Source organism: Ranitomeya imitator, chromosome 1 (genome assembly GCF_032444005.1).
Source record: "Ranitomeya imitator isolate aRanImi1 chromosome 1, aRanImi1.pri, whole genome shotgun sequence".
NCBI lineage: Eukaryota > Metazoa > Chordata > Amphibia > Anura > Dendrobatidae > Ranitomeya > Ranitomeya imitator.
This window is the reverse complement of record NC_091282.1, coordinates 1183116237-1183137833: the sequence shown is the minus strand read 5'-3', so window position 1 is coordinate 1183137833 and position 21597 is coordinate 1183116237. Positions and strand designations below refer to the sequence as shown.

At 42.2% G+C, this 21597-nt stretch overlaps 1 protein-coding gene across 1 annotated transcript in view; it reads left to right on the top strand.

The window, feature by feature from the left end:
* Positions 1-274: 274 nt before the first annotated feature.
* The window catches only part of CPZ (carboxypeptidase Z), a 153549-nt gene continuing 132226 nt past the window's right edge, over positions 275-21597 (top strand). Inside the window, exon 1 of the mRNA XM_069744760.1 lies at positions 275-774. Coding sequence (XP_069600861.1) covers positions 675-774 — 100 coding nt within the window. The 5' untranslated portion in view covers positions 275-674. The remainder of the gene's footprint in view (positions 775-21597) is intronic.

The window sequence follows — 21597 nt, the reverse complement described above, 5'->3', positions numbered from 1 at the left end:
ATACTGCGCATGGATTCTGATATACGCATATGGATCTTTGAGCCCCATCGCTCAGAGGGGCACCTCCCATTACCCCGCTGGAATGAAAGGGTTAAATGATAAGACAGTAATTACTGCTATGCTTTTTTATCATGCACGGGATGTTACAAGACTTTACGGACTCATGCCTCGAGCTTCGTTGTGTACGTAGCAAGAATCCGTGTGCATTTTTGTGGTGCTGCGGTTACTAGTTATAGACTGGGAGCATTTTTACTCTTGTGCAACCATAAGCGAGGGAATAGCTAGAGACATATGCATTCCCTCATAGTAAGGAAAACACATCTGCCTCCTGTACTGAGGAATTCATAGTCATCCCTGGGCTATTCTTCAGAACAAGCGGCTTGTAAATACTCATAAAGAGGCGGGAATTAATGATTTCCTATGTAAGGGGAAAACTATTGTCTTTGAGACTGGCTAGGGATCTGCAGCCTGCTCCTAGTTAATCTGAATATCCCCAGAACATCGAATGTAACATGACCCCAGGGATGTATTCATTGTAACACGTGAGCAATTTGGCCGCCTGGAAAGAAAGAAAGAAAAAAAAAAGTGTCTTGATACAGCCCAGAGTCTCAGAAGTGGTGCAGACCCTCCTGCTGCTGCCTGTGCCACATCAGTCTGCTCACTCCCTGCCCAGAATGGCAGGATCCAGGTGTCCCCTTCTTGGAGGATTGCTCATCATCATTGTGGGGGTCGTTCGCTGCTCCCCCAGCTGCTTCCCCGGAGACCGGGCCTTAGGTAAGAACATTATATACTAGTTTTCATGTCTTTATGCTTCTTTACGATCTATCAATGCATATGTGTGTGTTTATAAACTTTCTACAAACCTTTTGCTTTAAATTAAACTTTTTCCTTGTGTTGTGTTGAAAGTTAAACCATGGTAAAATGATTGTAAATAAATTAAATTTATGTATATATAGTATGTGTGTATATCTGTGTATATGTATGTGTATTTATCTTTACCGTATTTTCCGACATATAAGACGACTGGACATATAAGACGACCCCAACTTTTCCATTTAAAATATAGAGTTTGGGATATACTCGCCGTATAAGTCGGGGGTCATCTTATATGCCGGGTGTCATCTTATACGGCGTGTGTGGAGCTCTGTGGTCGCCGCATATGGTACAGGGAGCGGTCCCGGTGACGAGTTCCCTCATCGGGAGGGTGTAAGTGAATCAAGCCCGCCCTTGTATTCTATTACCTCCTTCTCTTTCACCCGTCTGGCCTGCCCTTCTCTGACTTTCAAATATCACGGCGATGGAAGTGTAGCGGCACATGCGCGCATGCGCCGCTTCACTTCCATCCCCACAAGATTTGAAAGGCAGAGAAGGGTGGGCCATGTTGGGTGAAAGAGAAGGCACGGATTCCCTTCCATCCTCACAAGATTTGAGCGGCAGAGAAGGGTTGGCCAGACGGGTGAAAGAAGGAGGGCAGGCTAGATTCACTCACACCTTCCCGGTAAGGCACGTCGTCATCGGGACCGCCCCCCGCCCCATATGCGGCGATCGCAGAGCTCCACACACGCCGTATAAGACGACACCTGGCATATAAGATGACCCCCGACTTTTGAGAAGATTTTCAGGAGTTAAAAAGTCATCTTATACGGTATATTATATTTAGCAGTTTGGTATATACAGAATGTCTCCCGTCCTTCGTAGGCTAGGGTCCCACAACAGTAATTTTTCCCCTCCAAGGCAATCTGTCCAGTTATACTAATCAATCTGTGATTAGAGTTTGATTCAATTTTCTCGGATGAGTAGAAGATGGGAAAAAAATGTCTCCATCTTCCCCATTCTGTCAGTCCCATGAAAATCAGACTGCACTCAGACAACGTCCGACTTTTTTCCACGGACTCATTGACTTGCATGGCCGAGTGCAATCTGAATATTGGATGCTGCAATTTTCTGCCTTGGACAGACTCAGTCCCAGGAAAAAATCGGACATGTGCACGGCCCCATAGAATAACATTGGACAAAACATTGGATCGCCCTCGGACCGAAAATACAGTCTTCTGCACGAGCCATTATAAACATGCATACTTGCTTTGGCCGAGCATGAATTTTTACTTCACACTGGTGAGAGTGGCGATGGCTGTCCATTTATCTACTGAGGCAACGGACGATGGGGCAAGCTAAAATACAACATGTTTGATCACCAGTCAATACAAAAGCCATTGGAGTACACTTGGGAGGCCGACATTCATAGTAGATTTTTGCAAGGTTATGTAGAGAGAAGGTTCCATGATCTGTTACAAACTCTACTGTGACAGCCAAGATCTGAGTCACGCATGATTGTTCTCCGGAGGAATGCCTGCATCAATTGTTATCAGAAGAAGCCCATCGACTACATTGGGTTCTGTAAGTATTTACCGTGAGGACCCCGCGATATAACAGCTGATCACAGCATAGGCCTAGAAGTGGGATTCCTCGTAATCAGCTTTGATCAGAAGACTGTTGGTTGCCACACTGGGAATTCATGGGGTTATAAAAGTGGGATCTGTCTGGTGTTAAAGGGACATTAGATTGTGAGTTCCATCATGGACATGGACTTGTATATTGCATAATGGATGAACAGATTGGCAGTGCATGTGCTGAACAGCCGTTCCAATCATTTTTTTGTGCGGCTGTCGGAGATTATACAGTGAGTGCCTGATTCTTGCTGCCTGTGAAAATGGCAGCATGTAACAGCTGTCAGGTTTCCTTTAAAGGAAAGAGATGCAATTATTGAGCATACTTGTGGATGGTCCTCCAAAGTAGTGGACCCATGTTGTCTTAACAATAGATGGTCCAAGAAATAAAAATATCACCTGTCATGCATTTATAGTCTATCCTTTGGGTACACCATACATGTCTAAAGTGGGAATATTCCTTTAGGATAGGGTTATATGGCGACTATATTCTAACATGCGTCACGCAGTCAAACATTGCTGAATGCTGCTGCTACATTACACCCTAATAAGATATGCAAGGTGTCACTAAAAGCTAGTTGCAAATAGTCGGGATTACTTGGGTTTTTGCAACTTGCATGCGGTACTTTGCAGGTGGCAAGGTGACCCCATTCATTTGCACTATGCTATAAAGTTGCAGCACCATACAGGAATCTCTGACTGCAAGAACTGTTGTGCTCAAATTCGCCATGTAGCCCCAACCATGGTAATGTTGTGATATGGCTTGTTATATTTAAACTATTTACCAAAAATTATTTTATCTCTCGAAACCAAATAAAAATGTATTTTTAGATTTCAGAGGGCTCTGAGCCTTTGCCAAAAATGCAACCCACAGTTCAATTTTCATTTTAGAGCACCCAAAGAACAATTTTCCTCTGGAATAAATCTTAAAAAATGCTCCTGTGTGTAGAAATATCTGTTACAAATTTGTTATGGTGCCACCAGCTGGTATTTTGTTTCCCTCTCTGAAAGTCCACCTAATGTGTCCAGCGCTGGAGGTCACACATGCTGAGTAGCTCAATCTCAGCTCCTAGATCCTTATGTAAACTGGTGGCAGTGTGATTACTGCTACTGTAGAAGAAGTGATCAGGCTCCTTGCATCTTCTCACCCTACTACCTGCACCAGTGATCCTATTCCCTCACATCTCCTCCAGTCCATTTCCCCAGCTGTCACCACTCACCTAACAAAAATATTCAACCTTTCGCTCTCTTCCAGTGTCTTTCCCTCCTCATTTAAACACACCAGCATACATCCATTACTTAAGAAAATCCCATGACCAAAACTGTGCTGCTAACTATAGACCTGTCTCTAATCTTCCCTTCATCTCTAAGCTCCTGGAACGCCTGGTCCACTCCCGTGTAATCCGCTATCTCTTAGATCACTCTCTTCTTGACCCTCTACAAGCCGATTTTCCACTCTTTGCAGACTACTGAAACTGTCCTCACTAAAGTCTCTAATGTTCTACTACCAGCTAAATTGTCACAAAATGGTCACTACTCCATGCTAATTCTTCTTGATCTCTCTACAGCATTCAACACTGTGGACCATCAGCTCCTCCTCACTATGCTCCATTCCATTGGCCTCAAGGACACCGTTCTCTCCTGGCTCTCCTCCTATCTCTTTGACTGCTCCATCACTGTATCTTTTGCTAGCTCCTACCCCTCTCCTTTTGCCCATATTGTTGAGGTTCCTCAAGGATTGGTTCTAAGCCCCCTCCTCTTCTCCTTGTATAATACCCCTATTTGACAATCAGTAAATTTGGGTTCCAGTACCATCTCTACTCTGATGACACCCAATTATACACCTTTACTGATATCACACCTGCATTATCACAAAACACCAGCGATTTCCTTACCGCTGTCTCCAACATCATGTCCTCCCTCTATCTGAAACTGAACCTGTCAAACACTGAACTCCTTGTGTTTCCTCCCTCAACTAACCTACCTTTGCCCGACATTACCATTTCTGTGTGCGGTTCCACCATTACTCCCCAGCAACATGCCTTCTGTTTTGGGGTCATACTTGATTCTGAGCTTTCATTCACCCCCACATCCGATCACTGGCTCGCTCTTGTTATCTACACCTCAAAAACATTTTGAGAATTCTACCTTTTCTTATTTTTGACTCTGTAAAAACTCTTACTGTTTATCTTATTCATTCTTGTCTGGACTATTGTAAGTCTCTGCTAATCGGCCTCACTCTTACCAAACTCTCCCCACTCCAATCTGTCCTGAATGCTGCAGCCAGGATCATATTCCTCACCAACCGTTACACCGATGCCTCTACCTTGTGCCAGTCATTACACTGGTTGTCCACCCACTACAGAGTTCAATATAAACTTATCACTCTCACCCACAAAGCTCTTCATGGCTCAGCACCACCCTACATCTCCTCCCTGGTCTCAGCCTACCACCCTACCCGTGCCCTCCGTTCTGCTAATGACCTGAGGTTAACATCCTCAATAATCAGAACTCCCACTCCCATCTCCAAGACTTTTCACATGCTGCGCCAATTTTTTTAGAATGCACTACCTAGGATAATAAGATTAATCCCCAATCCCCTCAGTTTTAAGCGTGCCCTAAAAACGCATTTCTTCAGACTGGCCTACCGCCTCAACACACTAATCTAATTATCCCTGTGTTGCCCATTCAAAAATCTTAAATCATAATCAGGTTCCTCGCATCATGTTCTAATACACCTTATGCAGTTAATAGCCCTTTGTGTCTGTACTGTTACATACTTAGGATGATAACCGGTTTATGCAGCTTTACATAAACACCCGATCCTTACACTATGGCCGGTCCGAACAACGAAAGCAATTGTTACCCACCACCTCTGGTGTCTCCCCTATTTTCTCACAGATTGTAAGCTTACGAGCAGGGCCCTCACTCCTCTTGGTATCTGATTTATGTGATTATTATTATTCTGTAATGCCTTTTATTGTCTGTACAAGTCCAGTCTAAATTAATGTTTCTAATTGAACAATTCCCTAAAATTTTATTTAAAAAAAACTACAGGACCATATAAACAAACAGTTTTTGTGCTTGTAAAAAACACCATACATTTCATTGTTTGTTGTATAAGAAATGTAAATGATTTGTCTGACCACACACTTTTGATATTCATTTTTTCGACGCAAAAATACCTGCAAAAAAATACCGTATCTAGAGTATGTCGCAATATATAAAAAGCAAAAAATGCTAAAAACACAGAAAAACATAAAAAAGCCCCTAGAATGTAAAGTTTGTAATACATTTCATAATTTCCCATATTTTTTTATCATTCTCTGTCCAATACTACTCCACTGTTTTCCTTGATTTCAGATGGGTTGTAAAACCCTTGCTAAGCTCATAAATGTGACCGTCTTGACCTGTATTTGTGATTTCTCAAGAGATACAGTTATCTCTCCTCCCTGACGGATTTTCCCAGTCCTCATTCTTTTTAGCCCAGCATAGCCTGTGGGGATAGCAGCGTTTAATGACCCTGTCCTGTTAGCAGTTGGTATTTTTACCCTGTAATGATTGGAGATACAGTAGGCAGGAATGCAAAGAAGGGATTCATTCTGAAACGGAGGCGCTATGAAATTCCAAGACTTGATGTATTATCTTATTACATGGTGTATTCTTATGGTGTAAGGAAGCATCCACAAAGCAGGATATTTGGAAGTGTTGATGGGTTTGGTAAGGACCCTGCGTCCAGATAGGTCAGGGAATGTCCAGACTTGCTTCATTGTCCATCATCTGGAATGTGAATGTCCTGCAATAATTAATCCCTGACCTGAAGTACTTACAGCACTAGCCATTTGAATCTTGTTAAGAAGTTTGTCTTGGGGTGAAAAAAGTTGATAAGGAGTTCATTAAGAAAATCCTGATAAATGTACTGGTGTTGAAAAGGGTTTGTGGCGCCACCGGTATATATTAAAAGAGGATCTTTCAGCAGACTTTTCTTTTTAAACTTAGTATCTCCTCCGATTGTGGCTGCTCCACTGATTCTGGAACAGTTTTTTGTTTTCTTCTGTGACCCTTTGTACTAAAGTTATGCCTTCGGGAGTAAGGAAGCAAATTTTGCCTGTGTCCAACATGCGAATACCATAGAATGTCTCTTCTGTGTTTTGATTGGGCAATGTCAGAAGAGAAAAAGCAGAAGTTCTATGGTATACGCCCAGTTGGTTAAAGAAAAATTTGCATCTTCATTTCGAAGGGCATAACTTTGGAACGCAGGGGAACAGAAGAAAAAGAAACACTACACCTTAATCAGTAGAATTGAGGCAATTTGAGGAGGTAATTGGTTTAAGGAAAAAAAAATCCAGTGAAAAGTCCTTTTTAAATGGTTGGTATGAAACTAACACTGATTTAATCCTAAATGTCTATCTATTTAGTGTCTTAATCTAATTGCTTTTCTAATATACTGTTATTAAAAATTCCCTATCGTTCCCTCTCTACTCTCTCTAACTGTTTTACTTTTTTTTCCAACTTCAAGTTTGACCCATCATTTGAGAATCCCCATTGCGTGCTGAGATACTGTACTCAAATGAGACTTTATCAGGGAGAAGAAGCTACGGTCATTGTTGCATCATTTGTCCCCACCCTGAAGCGAAGCATCCTTAGTAACGTCCATTTCAGGGTTGTGGGTTAGTCCCTGCTTTACTGAGCATTAATCAGTTGTCAATTCCAATATATGCTCAGTAGGGTCTTGTCACTGTGCAATATTCTTTTTAATGTACAATGACAGTGCGCTCCCTCCCTGACTCTGATGAGAAGTGACGAGCTGGCAAGAGAGCGCACTGTTAGTATGCATTCTAAGGAGATAACCCAGAGAGCAGCTAAAGCAAAGATCAGATCAGACCCCAAAAATGACATAGGATTTGTGGGCTGGGTTTGTCTCTTCTTGTAGGGTAATTTCCTTACAATCTTTTTCCTTACAGTTTGCACACATTATCATCGCTGTCCCCGATGGGTCTCACAATCTAAATTCCCTATCAGTATGTCTTTGGAATGTAGGAGGAAACCGGAGTGGTGGCCGGAGGAAACCCACGCAAACATGGGGAGAACATACAAACTCCTTGCAGATGTTGCATGTTCCCTAGGTGGAATTTTAACCCAGGACTCCAGCGCTGCAAATCAACAGGGCTAACCACTGAGCCACCATGCTGTCGCCATGCGCACTGACTGTCTGCTCTCTTGCCAGCTCATTACTTCTCAACGAGCCGGCGAGAGAGCACACTGTCACAGTGCATTAAAAAGAATAGTTCACTGTGACAGCATCCTACTGAGCATGCGTCTCTGTTTATGGGTGGGGACAGAGGCTGTGGCAGTGACCACAGCCTCCACCCTTGAAGATGTTTCGTTTGAGTATCCCAACATGTTCTGGGAATTCTCAAACAAAATATCATCAAAGAGAAAGCTGGTAAAAAAAAAGGCAGTTAAATTAAAGAGGAAACAATAGGGAATGTTTTATAAAAGTATATTAGAAAGCAAATTAATACATTAAATAGATAGGAATTTAGGATTAAATCAGTATTAGTTTTGAACTGCCCCATTAACCCCTTTCCGACATCAGGCATAATAGTACACCGATGTCAGACTCCCTCCCGTTGATGTGGGCTCCGGCGGTCAGCCCACATCTTTCCCGGCACATATCAGCTGTTTTGAAAATAAAAAATATATAAAAGTTCAAATCACCCCCCTTTCGCCCCATTCAAAATAAAACAATAAAAAACAAAACAAACATACACATATTTGGTATCGCCGTGTTTAGATTCGCCCAATCTGTAAAAAAAAGGATTAACCTGATCGCTAAACGGCCTAGCAAGAAAAAAGTCAAAACGCCAGAATTACATTTTTTGGTTGCCGTGACATTGCATTAAAATGCAATAATAGGCGATCAAAAGATCGTATCTGCACCAAAATGATATCATTAACCCCTTCATGCGCCAACTGAAATTGTGCCAGCCGCAGTACTAGTACGGCGCACCGATCACCGCGAGCGCCGCGGTGATCAGGTGCAGGTGTCAGCTGTATGTGACCGCTGACACCCCGCCGCAATGCCTGCGATCGGTGCTAGCACCGATCGTGGGCATTTATCCCCTCTGATGCTGCTGTCAGTAGTGACAGCGGCAAAGAGGGGGATCGCGCAGGGATGGGGCTCCCTGCGCTCTCCCACCAGAGCAACGTGAGGTGGCTAGCCGGCGCCAACAACTTTTGCAGTCCAAATACTCCTGTTACCCTTGGGAAAAAAAATTGCAGGCTAAAAGATCATTTTGTGGAAAGAAAAAATGATTTTTTAATTTTCACGGCTTTACATTCTAAACATTATTGAAACAATTTGGGGTTAAAAGTGCTCACCACACATCTAGATAAGTTCCTTAGGGGACTTCTTTCCAAAATGGGGTCACTTGTTGGGGGTTTCCACTGTTTAGGCACATCAGGGGCTCTCCAAACGCGACATGCTGTCCGATCACAATAAAGCCAATTTTGCATTGAAAAGTGAAACGGAACTCCTTCCCTTCCAAGCTCTGCCATGCGCCCAAATACTGGTTTAACCCCACACATGGGGTAGCAGCGTGCTCAGGACAAATTGCACAACAAGATGTGGGGTCCAATTTGTCCTGTTACCCTTGGGAAAATAAAAAATTTGGGGCGAAAAGATCATTTTTTGTGAAAAAAAATTTGATTTTTTTTGCGGCTCTACATTATAAACTTCTGAGAAGCACTTGGAGGTTCAAAGTACTCACCACACATCTAGATTAGTTCCTTAAGGGGTCTACTTTCCAAAATGGTGTCTCTTGTGGGGGGTTTCTACTGTTTAGGCACATCAGGGGCTCTCCAAACGCGACATGGTGTCCGATCTCAATCCCAGCAAATTTTGCATTGAAAAGTCAAATGGCGCTCCTTCCCTTCTGAGCTCTGCCATGTGCCCAAACAGTGGTTTACCCCCACATATGGGGTATCAGCCTACTCAGGACAAATTGTACAATGACTTTTGTGGTCCAATTTCTCCTGTTACCCTTGGTAAAATAAAACAAATTGGATCTGATGTAAAAATTTTGTGAAAAAAAGTTAAATGTTCAATTTTTTTTAAAGATTCCAAAAGTTCCTGTAAAGCACCTGAAGGGTTAATTAACTTTTTGAATGTGGTTTTGAGTACCTTGAGGGGTGCAGTTTTTAGAATGGTGTCACTTTGGGGCATTTTATGTCATATAGACCCCTCAAAGTCACTTCAAGTGTGAGGTGGTCCCTAAAAAAAATGGTTTTGCAAATTTGGTGGTAAAAATGAGAAATCGCTGGTCAACTTTTAACCCTTATAACTCCCTAACAAAAAAAATTATGTTTCCAAAATTGTGCTGATGTAAAGCAGACATGTGGGTAATATTGTTTATTAACCATATTATGTGATATAACTCTCTAATTTAAGGGCATAAAAACTAAAAGTTTGAAAATTGCTAAATTTTCCCAATTTTCGCCAAATTTCCATTTTTTTCACATATAAATGCAAGTCATATCGAAGAAGTTTTACCATTATCATAAAGTACAATATGTCACGAGAAAACATTCTCAGAATCACCAGGATCCGTTGAAACGTTTCAGAGTTATGACCTCATAAAATGACAGTGGTCAGAATTGTAAAAATTGGCCCTGTCAGGTGAAAACAGGCTTCGGGGTGAAGGAGTTAAAAATGTCAGCTTGGCATGCAAAAAATAAGCCCTCACCCAACCCCAGGTCCCAAAAAATGGAGACGCTACGGGTAAAAAAAATGACTAAATAAAAAAATTGCGAACAATTCCAAACTTTGTTTTCCAAACAAAAAACAATTCCAAACTTTGTGGAAAAATAATTCCACAAAGTTTGGAATTGTTTTTCACCACTTACATAAAAAAGAACCTAGGCATGTTTGGTGTCTATGAACTCGTAATGACCTGGAGAATCATAATGGCAGGTCAGTTTTAGCATTTAGTGAACCTAGCAAAAAAAGCCAAAGAAAAAAGAAGTATGGGATTGCACTTTTTTTGCAATTTCACTGACTTGGAATTCTTGTTTCCATTTTATATTACAAGACATGGTAAAACCAATGGTATTGTTCAAAAGTACAACTCGTCCTTCAAAAAACAAGCCCTCACATGTCCCTATTGACCAAAAAATAAAAAAAGGTTATGGCTCTGGGAAGAAGGGGAGTGAAAAATGAAAATACAAAACCAAAATATCTCTGGTCATTAAGGGGTTAATGCTCAAAGTATGATATTTGCCGAGGAGCTACAGAAAGTGCTTAACCAGTGGTAGGTGACTATATAGGGAATAGGGTTAAGGTTATCTCTCTTGAATATAGTGGGGGTGCACAGTTATGCAATGTAAATCTGGAAAATATATTTATTTTTGGAGGGGACGTGTGCAGTTTGTGGATTAAACAGCTAAAATAAATCAGTGCTGACACATTTTGGGTGAACACTTGTCTTAAGTACCAAGAAAGATTAGGATGAATATGCTCTAGAATAAAAACAATGATTAGATAGATTCCCTGCAGTAAGTGACTACATAGGAATTATGCATGTACAAAACATACGGTACTTAGTATATTTTTATTTATTTATTTTTTCGAAAAAGTGAAAAAGCCATCCCACCACGACAAGGTATACCCTATCAGGATGGTCCCTATCTCTAGTATCTCACCTCGCTATGTACCGTCATACCCCAAAATAGGCTGGAGCTGACCAGGACCTGGGGCCTGTCTGTGCTTTACACCGGCCCATGAAAAGTTAAATATAGAGATTGGGCTCTGTTTGGCATATATAGGGAGACGTTTCCTAATAAATGTGCCAAAGGCGGATGGACGACAACAAATGATGTGCAATGGAGTAATTCATCCATTAATCCCTTATGTAAAAAATATCAATGAAACCAGTGAATGCTCAAAGAAACCTTTTAGTTTGTGTCAGGTTTCATGGACACATTTGCAGGCTGAATTTAGTTTTATTACATACTAGATGGCAGCCCGATTCTAAAGAATCGGGAGTCTAGAATCCATATATACTTGAAATTCGGCAGGAGCTTGAAGAGCAACTTCACTGGGCCCGCCTCCACGCAGTAGAAACTTGCTGTGAGGTAAAAATTCAAAAATCACACCAAAATGGCGGGCGGAGTGTGTCACAGTACGGCACGTTTCTGATTGGTCGCTCGCAGCAGGCGGCAACCAATCAGACACTGGACACTGTTGACGTCACTTATCTCCGGACATTAGCTCCGGACATTAGCTCCGGACATTATCTCCGCACATTAGCTCCGGACATTATCTCCGCACATTAGCTCCGGACATTAGCTCCGGACAAAGCCACGGAAGTTGGCACAAATTGCAGGAAGTAGTATTCTAGGCAATTATATATAAGATCCTTGTACTGTACTTTCCCTGTTTGGTGAACTTGCAGTAACTTTTTTTGAGACACCCAAATTTTGGGATTATAGCATAGAGATTGAGATTTTCTACACAATCTCCCAACTCCTACAAGAATCGCTATCCCACTATACCAATACATGTAAATTAGGTGGTAGAAATGATCCTCTTACAGCTCAACCTATTGAAGGTGACAGAATAAACAAGTATTGCCTTTTGTTGTCAAGGAACTAATATACAATTCATCATTGCAAAACTAATATTAATATATGTTTATAAGGGCTGAACATGTTAGAGGCATACCACTCTATATCCCATCTTGTAAAGATGACTTGTCACCAAGTCAAAAGTTGCCATTTTTTTCTCTTTTTTATTCCTGGTGCTGCCCTAAGTATTCCATTTTTTGTTTCTCTTATACCCGCCATATGGTTCCAGAGATATAGGCCTTTCAATTTAGTGCTAATTTTTATAGTGTATAATTAGGGGGTGGTGCTCACAGGGTAATTATGTAAAACAGGCTAAATACATGTCCCAGAGGATCCTGTGAGCCACACCTCCTTGTAAACACCGTAACATTTTTTAAATAAATAAAGGCACATACAAGTGCTTCTTAAGGTACCTTCACACTGACCAACTTCACAACAATATCGCTAGCCATCCGTGACGTTGCAGCGTCCTGGATAGCGATATCGTTGTGTTTGACACGTTGCTGTGACATCGTTGGTCGCTGCAGAAAGTCCAGAACTTTATTTCGTCGCAGGACCTCCCGCAGACATCGCTGAATCGGCGTGTGTGACGCCGATTCAGGGATGTCTTCACTGGTAACCAGGGTAAACATCGGGGTACTAAGCGCAGGGCCGCGCTTAGTAACCCGATGTTTACCCTGGTTACCAGTGTAAATGTAAAAAAAAAAAAAAACACTACATACTTACATTCCGGTGTCTGTCTGTCCCCCGGCGCTGTGCTTCTCTGCACTGTCAGTGCCGGCCAGCCGTAAAGCAAATTACAGCGGTGACGTCACCGCTCTGCTTTACGGCCCGCGGGCGCTCACAGTCAGTGCAGGAAAGCACAGCGCCGGGGACAGACACCGGAATGTAAGTATGTAGTGTTTGTTTTTTTTACATTAGCACTGGTAACCAGGGTAAACATCGGGTTACTAAGCACGGCCCTGCGCTTAGTAACCCGATGTTTACCCTGATTACCAGGGGACTTCGCATAGTTGGTCGCTGGAGAGCTGTCTGTGTGACAGCTCTCCAGCGACCACACAGCAACACTGCAGCGATCGGCATCGTTGTCTAGATCGCTGCAGCGTCGCTAAATGTGACGGTACCTTTACTAAACTAGAATATCGTCAAAAAATCTATTTATTTTAGTTCTTAGTTCAATAGTTAAATAAAAAATGTGAAACTCTTATATTATATAGAGTCATTACAAAACAGAGCGATCTATTTCACTTGACACAAGGAATGCGACACTTGTAGCCCATGTCCTGGATACGTCTGTGTGTGGTGGCTCTTGAAGCAATGACTCCAGCAGCAGTCCACTCCTTGTGAATCTCCCCAATTTTTGAATGGCCTTTTCTTTTTTTTTTGAAATTCTTTATTTAAGTTTTCAATTAACAGAAATAAAACAGTAAACATTCGCTCTCATGTCAAGAAATACAGGTATTTGTCATTTTATAATATGTCTAAGGATAATCATGGCATCTGAATTATACGTATGCAGTCTTTAGACAGTGAAGACAATTGAGCTTACAGAACTTAGAACAAAATTTCAGGACTGCAAAGAACTAGCCCTAGATACAATACAAGTTATAATAGAAATTTGGAAGGCTAGAGGGTGCGACGGAAGGACTATTTTACCGCGGATAAAATTGAATTCAGATGAGGTGGAGGAGGAGTGGATGGCAAAGAAAAAGGCTAGAACATGCAAAAAATAGAGTCGGGACGGTCATCGCGTCTTGCTAAATAAAAGATAAGTTGGAAGGGTTAAAACAGAACTCTTGGTAGGGAACTAGTAGATGAAGTCCTCATGGGGGGTCTTCCGCCCCAAACCCAGGAGTGGGGGACAAAAACACTTCCCATGGAAGCCAAGAATCCTTGAATCTCTCGTGAGAGCGTGTTTCCCAACTAGATAATTCCTCCAAACGATATAAATCTTGGACTTTGAGGATCCATTCCTCCAGCGTTGGAGGAGATGTTTTTCTCCAGTGTAATGAGATTAAGTGTTTTGCGGCTGCTAATAAAATGGGTAGTAAGTCGTGTTTCTTTGGGTTAAAAGAGGAAGAAGGAAGAGAGAGCAACACCTCCTGGGGAGTTAGATCCCGATCTATCAGGCCCATATCGTGTAAAGACATATTTACATCTGCCCAAAATTGTTTTAATTCCGGACGGAGCCAGAAGATATGCGCTAAGGACCCCACACCTCGAGAACACCTCCAACACAGCGGGGAATCCACCAATCCCAAATGAAACAGTCTTTCTGGGGTATAATACCACCTGGAAAGGATCTTAAATGTATTTTCCTGTAATAGGATGCATCTGGAGAACCCATGGGAATTGGCAAGTACCCGCTGAGTTTCATGAGGGGAAAGCGTCATTCCCAACTCCGTCTCCCAGGAAGAAAGATATAAAGGTTTAAATTGAGTTGAACTTTTGAGGAGGTTCGCGTATAGTTTAGAAACCAGTTTAGTGATTGGAGCTTTCAACTTCACTAGCAAGTCAAGCCAGAGCCAATCCGTAGATTGGTTTATCTTAGTTCTAAACGCGGTCATTATACGGTGTATGTGATATTTCTGGAGAAAATTAGTAGGTTGTTTTGTGGCACTGATCGGCCAATTATCAATGCAAGGTATTCGGTTTGAAAGGAACTGAGAAATTGGGGCGTCTGGTAGGGATGTCCAGAGTCCATAAACGTCCTCATAGGTAGGGTCCACCAACCATGGGATGATCTTAATTGGAATATTGTCTAGAAAATGACAATACGGAATCTGGTTTGGTATAAGGGAACGTTTTATATATAGAGTGTTGGACAGGATCTCATTAGATTTTATGCGTGTGCAATTAAAAGACGACCAGAGATAGAGATCAGCTTCATCCCCTAGTATAGCAAGTTCTAGATTTGTACTGAGATTTTCTGGACTGGGTTTTACCAGGTTAAACCATCTAGCAATATGTATGGCTTTGTAATAGGTTTTGATGTCTGGAAGGCCAAGACCGCCGCTACCTCTAGGAAGAGAAAGAATTTTAAAAGGGAGTCTGGCTCTTTTGTATTTCCATATAAACTGGGAGATCAGTTGGTTGGCTGAATGGAAGAATGAGTTGGGAAGGGGTATGGGAACCATGTTCATGGTATAAAATATTTTGGGGAAAATATAAGATTTAAAGACATTTATTCTGCCCATCCAAGATAAATAAGGTATGTCATAATTTTTTAAGTCCGTTTGAAGCCGTGTCAGGAGGGGAGTATAATTACATTTATAAAGGGAGGAAGGGTCGGCCGTTAGATAAATTCCAAGATATTTTAGTTTCTCTGATGGCCAATTAAAAGGGGTGTTTTCTTTTAAAACCAGGATATCTGAGTTGTTTGCTGAGACATTTAATGCTTCAGATTTATTTGCGTTTATTTTAAAGTTAGATATCTCACCAAAATCAGCAAACAGGGACATTAACTTCGGGAAAGATGTTTTGGGATTGGAGGTTAAGATTAACCCCTTTACCCCCAAGGGTGGTTTGCACGTTAATGACCGGGCCAATTTTTACAATTCTGACCACTGTCCCTTTATGAGGTTATAACTCTGGAACGCTTCAATGGATCCTGGTGATTCTGACATTGTTTTCTCGTGACATATTGTACTTCATGACAATGGTAAAAATTATTTGATAGTACCTGCGTTTATTTGTGAAAAAAACGGAAATTTGGCGAAAATTATGAAAATTTCGCAATTTTCCAACTTTGAATTTTTATGCAATTAAATCACAGAGATATGTCACACAAAATACTTAATAAATAACATTTCCCACATGTCTACTTTACATCAGCACAATTTTGGAAACAAAATTTTTTTTTGTTAGGGAGTTAAAAGGGTTAAAAGTTGACCAGCAATTTCTCATCTCTACAACACCATTTTATTTTAGGGACCACATCTCATTTGAAGTCATTTTGAGGGGTCTATATGATAGAAAATACCCAAGTGTGACACCATTCTAAAAACTACACCCCTCAAGGTGCTCAAAACCATATTCAAGAAGTTTATTAACCCTTCTGGTGCTTCACAGGAATTTTTTGAATGTTTAAATAAAAATGAACATTTAACTTTTTTTCACACAAAATTTAATTCAGCTCCAATTTGTTTTATTTTACCAAGGGTAACAGGAGAAAATGGACCCCAAACATTGTTGTACAATTTGTCCTGAGTATGCCAATACCCCACATGTGGGGGTAAACCACTGTTTGGGCGCATGGCAGAGCTCGGAAGCGAAGGAGTGCCATTTGACTTTCAATGCAAAATTGACTGGAATTGAGATGGGACGCCATGTTTCGTTTGGAGAGCCCCTGATGTGGCTAAACATTGAAACCCCCCACAAGTGACACCATTTTGGAAAGTAGACCCCCTAAGGAACTTATCTAGAGGTGTGGTGAGCACTTTGACCCAACAAGTGCTTCACAGAAGTTTATAATGTAGAACCGTAAAAATAAAAAATCATATTTTTTCACAAAAATTATCTTTTCGCCCCCAATTTTTTATTTTCCCAAGGGTAAGAGAAGAAATTGGACCCCAAAAGTTGTTGTACAATTTGTCCTGAGTACGCTGATAGCCCATATGTGGGGGTAAACCACTGTTTGGGCGGATGGGAGAGCTCGGAAGGGAAGGAGCGCCGTTTGACTTTTCAATGCAAAATTGACAGGAATTGAGATGGGACCTCATGTTGCGTTTGAAGAGCCACTGATGTGCCTAAACATTGAAACCCCCCACAAGTGACACCATTTTGGAAAGTAGACCCCCTAAGGAACTTATCTAGAGGTGTGGTGAGCACTTTGACCCACCAAGTGCTTCACAGAAGTTTATAATGTAGAACCGTAAAAATAAAAAATCATATTTTTTCACAAAAATTATCTTTTTGCCCCCAATTTTTTATTTTCCCAAGGGTAAGAGAAGAAATTGGACCCCAAAAGTTGTTGTACAATTTGTCCTGAGTACGCTGATACCCCATATGTGGGGGTAAACCACTGTTTGGGTGGATGGGAGAGCTCGGAAGGGAAGGAGCGCCGTTTGACTTTTCAAAGCAAAATTGACAGGAATTGAGATGGGACGCCATGTTGCGTTTGAAGAGCCACTGATGTGCCTAAACATTGAAACCCCCCACAAATGACACCATTTTGGAAAGTAGACCCCCTAAGGAACTTATCTAGAGGTGTGGTGAGCACTTTGACCCACCAAGTGCTTCACAGAAGTTTATAATGCAGAGCCGTAAAAATAAAACAAAATTTTTTTCCCACAAAAATTATTTTTTAGCCCCCAGTTTTGTATTTTCCTGAGGGTAACAGGAGAAATTGGACCCCAAAATTTGTTGCCCAATTTGTCCTGAGTGCGATGATACACCATATGTGGGGGGAACCACTGTTTGGGCACATGGGAGGGCTCAGAAGGGAAGGAGTGCCATTTGAATGCAGACTTAGATGGAATGGTCTGCAGGTGTCACATTGCGTTTGCAGAGCCCCTAATGTACCTAAACAGTAGAAACCCCCCACAAGTGACACCATTTTGGAAAGTAGACCCCCTTAGGAACTTATCTAGATGTGTGCTGAGCGCTTTGACCCACCAAGGGCTTCACAGAAGTTTATAATGGAGAGCCGTAAAAATAAAACAAAAATTTTTTTCCACACAAATTATTTTTTAGCCCCCAGTTTTGTATTTTCCCGAGGGTAACAGGAGAAATTCGACCCCACAATTTGTTGTCCAATTTGTCCTGAGTGCGCTGATACCCCATATGTGGGGGGGAACCACTGTTTGGGCGCATGGGAGGGCTCGGAAGGGAAGGAGCTCCATTTGGAATGAGGACTTAGATGGAATGGTCTGCAGGTGTCACATTGCATTTGCAGAGCCCCTAATGTACCTAAACAGTAGAAACCTCCCACAAGTGACACCATTTTGGAAACTAGACCCCCTAAGGAACTCATCTAGATGTGTTGTGATAGCTTTGAACCCCCAAGTGTTTCACTACAGTTTGTAACGCAGAGCCGTGAAAATAAAAAAAAAAAATCTTTCCCCCCAAAATTATTTTTTAGCCCCCAGTTTTGTATTTTCCCGAGGGTAAGAGGAGAAATTCGACCCCAAAAGTTGTTGTCCAATTTGTCCTGAGTACGCTGATACCCCGTATGTTGGGGGAAACCACCGTTTGAGCACATGGCAGAGCTCGGAAGGGAAGGAGCGCCATTTGGAATGCAGACTTAGATGGAATGGTCTGCAGACGTCACATTGCGTTTGCAGAACCCCTAATGTACCTAAACAGCAGAAACCCCCCACAAGTGACCCCATATTGGAAACTAGACCCCCCAGGGAACTAATCTAGATGTGTTGTGAGAACTTTGAACCCCCAAGTGTTTCACTACAGTTTATAACGCAGAGCCGTGAAAATAAAAAATCTTTTTTTTTCCCACAAAAAATATGTTTTAGCCCTGAGTTTTGTATTTTCCCAAGGGTAACAGGAGAAATTGGACCCCAAAAGTTGTTGTCCTATTTGTCCTGAGTACGCTGATACCCCATATGTTGGGGTAAACCCCTGTTTGGGCACACGGGAGAGCTCGGAAGGGAAGAAGCACTGTTTTACTTTTTCAACGCAGAATTGGCTGGAATTGAGATCGGACGCCATGTCGCGTTTGGAGAGCCCCTGATGTGCCTAAACAGTGGAAACCCCCCAATTATAACTGAAACCCTAATCCAAACACATCCCTAACCCTAATCCCAACAGTAACCCTAACCACACCTCTAACCCTGACACACCCCTAACCCTAATCCCAACCCTATTCCCAACCGTAAATGTAATCTAAACCCTAACTGTAACTTTAGCCCCAACCTAAACTGTAGCCCTAGCCCTAACCCTAGCCCTAACCCTAGCCCTAACCCTAGCCCTAACCCTAGCCCTAACCCTAACCCTAACCCTAGCCCTAACCCTAACACTAGCCCTAACCCTAACCCTAGCCCTAACCCTAGCCCTAAACCTAACCCTAACCCTAGCCCTAACCCTAGCCCTAACCCTAGCCCTAACTCTAACCCTAGCCCTAATGGGAAAATGGAAATAAATACATTTTTTAAATTTTTCCCTAACTAAGGGGGTGATGAAGGGGGGTTTGATTTACTTTTATAGCGGGTTTTTTAGCGGATTTTTATGATTGGCAGCCATCACACACTGAAAGACGCTTTTTATTGCAAAAAATATTTTTTGCGTTACCACATTTTGAGAGCTATAATTTTTCTATATTTTGGTCCACAGAGTCATGTGAGGTCTTGTTTTTTGCGGGACGAGTTGATGTTTTTATTGGTAACATTTTCGGGCACGTGACATTTTTTGATCGCTTTTTATTCCGATTTTTGTGAGGCAGAATGACCAAAAACCAGCTATTCATGAATTTCTTTTGGGGGAGGCGTTTATACCGTTCCGCGTTTGGTAAAATTGATGAAGCAGTTTTATTCTTCGGGTCAGTACGATTACAGCGATACCTCATTTATATCATTTTTTTATGTTTTGGCGCTTTTATACGATAAAAACTATTTTATAGAAAAAATAATTATTTTTGCATCACTTTATTCTCAGGACTATAACTTTTTTATTTTTTTGCTGATGATGCTGTATGGTGGCTCGTTTTTTGCGGGACAAGATGACGCTTTCAGCGGTACCATGGTTAGTTATATCTGTCTTTTTGATCGCGTGTTATTCCACTTTTTGTTCGGCGGTATGATAATAAAGCGTTGTTTTTTGCCTCGTTTTTTTTTTTTTTTTCTTACGGTGTTTACTGAAGGGGTTAACTAGTGGGCCAGTTTTATAGGTCGGGCCGTTACGGACGCGGCGATACTAAATATGTGTACTTTTATTGTTTTTTTTTTAAATTTAGATAAAGAAATGTATTTATGGGAATAATATTTTTTTTTTTTTTTCATTATTTTGGAATATTTTTTTTTATTTTTTTTACACATTTGAAATTTTTTTTTTTAACTTTTTTACTTTGTCCCAGGGGGGGACATCACAGATCAGTGATCTGACAGTTTGCACAGCACTCTGTCAGATCACTGATCTGATAGGAGTGCAGGCTGCTTTACAGTGCCTGCTCTGAGCAGGCTCTGTGAAGCCACCTCCCTCCCTGCAGGACCCGGATCCGCGGCCATCTTGGATCCGGGGCTGGAGGGAGCAGGGAGGGAGGTGAGACCCTCGCAGCAACGCGATCACATCGCGTTGCTGCGGGGGGCTCAGGGAAGCCCGCAGGGAGCCCCCTCCCTGCGCGGTGCTTCCCTGTACCGCCGGCACATCGCGATCATCTTTGATCGCGGTGTGCCGGGGGTTAATGTGCCGGGGGCGGTCCGTGACCGCTCCTGGCACATAGTGCCGGATGTCAGCTGCGATAAACAGCTGACACCCGGCCGCGATCGGCGGCGCTCCCCCCGTGAGCGCTGCCGATCGCATATGACGTACTATTGCGTCCTTGGGAAGTAAAGCCCACCCCACATGGACGCAATAGTACGTCTAATGGCAGAAAGGGGTTAAAAGGTCGTCGGCAAAAGCAGCTACTTTGACCTCTAGTTTACCCATCTTAAGGCCTATGATCTCACTATCCTGTCTAATCTTTTCCATCAGGGTTTCCATGACCATGATAAAAAGGGAGGGAGAGAGAGGACAGCCCTGTCTGGTACCGTTAGTTATATTAAATGGTTCGGAAAAAATACCATTCACACCGACCCTAGCAGATGGATCTACGTAGAGGGACATTACAGCATCTATAAAGGCTTGTGGGAAGGCAAACTTTTGAAGCGTACAGACCATGTATCTCCAGCTAATTCTGTCAAATGCTTTTTCAGCATCAGTCGACAAAATAGTCAATGGAGTCTTAGTCTTCTTTGCATATGAAATAGCGTGGAGGATTTTGGTAGAATTATGTTTGCCCTCGCGACCCTTCACGAAACCCACCTGGTCAGGCCGAATAATTCTGCCCAAGACACCATTCAACCTCGAAGCCAACACCTTGGCCCATAATTTCAGGTCAGTGTTGAGCAATGAGATAGGGCGGTAATTGCTACACAGGCTGTCGTCCTTCCCCTCCTTAGGTATAATAGCAATGTAGGCCTCTAATGCCTGGCGAGGTGGGAGCTTCCCCTCTAGAAAGGAATTAAACAGATCAACTAGGTGGGGAAGAAGAATATCAGAGAACTTTTTGTAATAGCCCACCGGGAAACCGTCGGGGCCAGGTGCCTTCCCATTCGGGATGGTTTTTAAAATGTCTTCTAATTCTTTAAGTGTAATTTTGGCCGTGAGTGCGTTACCTTCCTCAGGGGAGATTTTTGGAAGGGGAAGAGAGGCCAAAAAAGTTTGGATTTTAGTCATGGCTGTCGAGCAATTTTTCATGTCATCAGAAAGGGGCAGGTTATAGAGGGATTCGTAGTATTGCCGGAAGGTCTCAGCAATCTCTTTTGAGTCCACCACTCTCTTATCTGTCGTCGTAATAATTTTTTTTATGAAT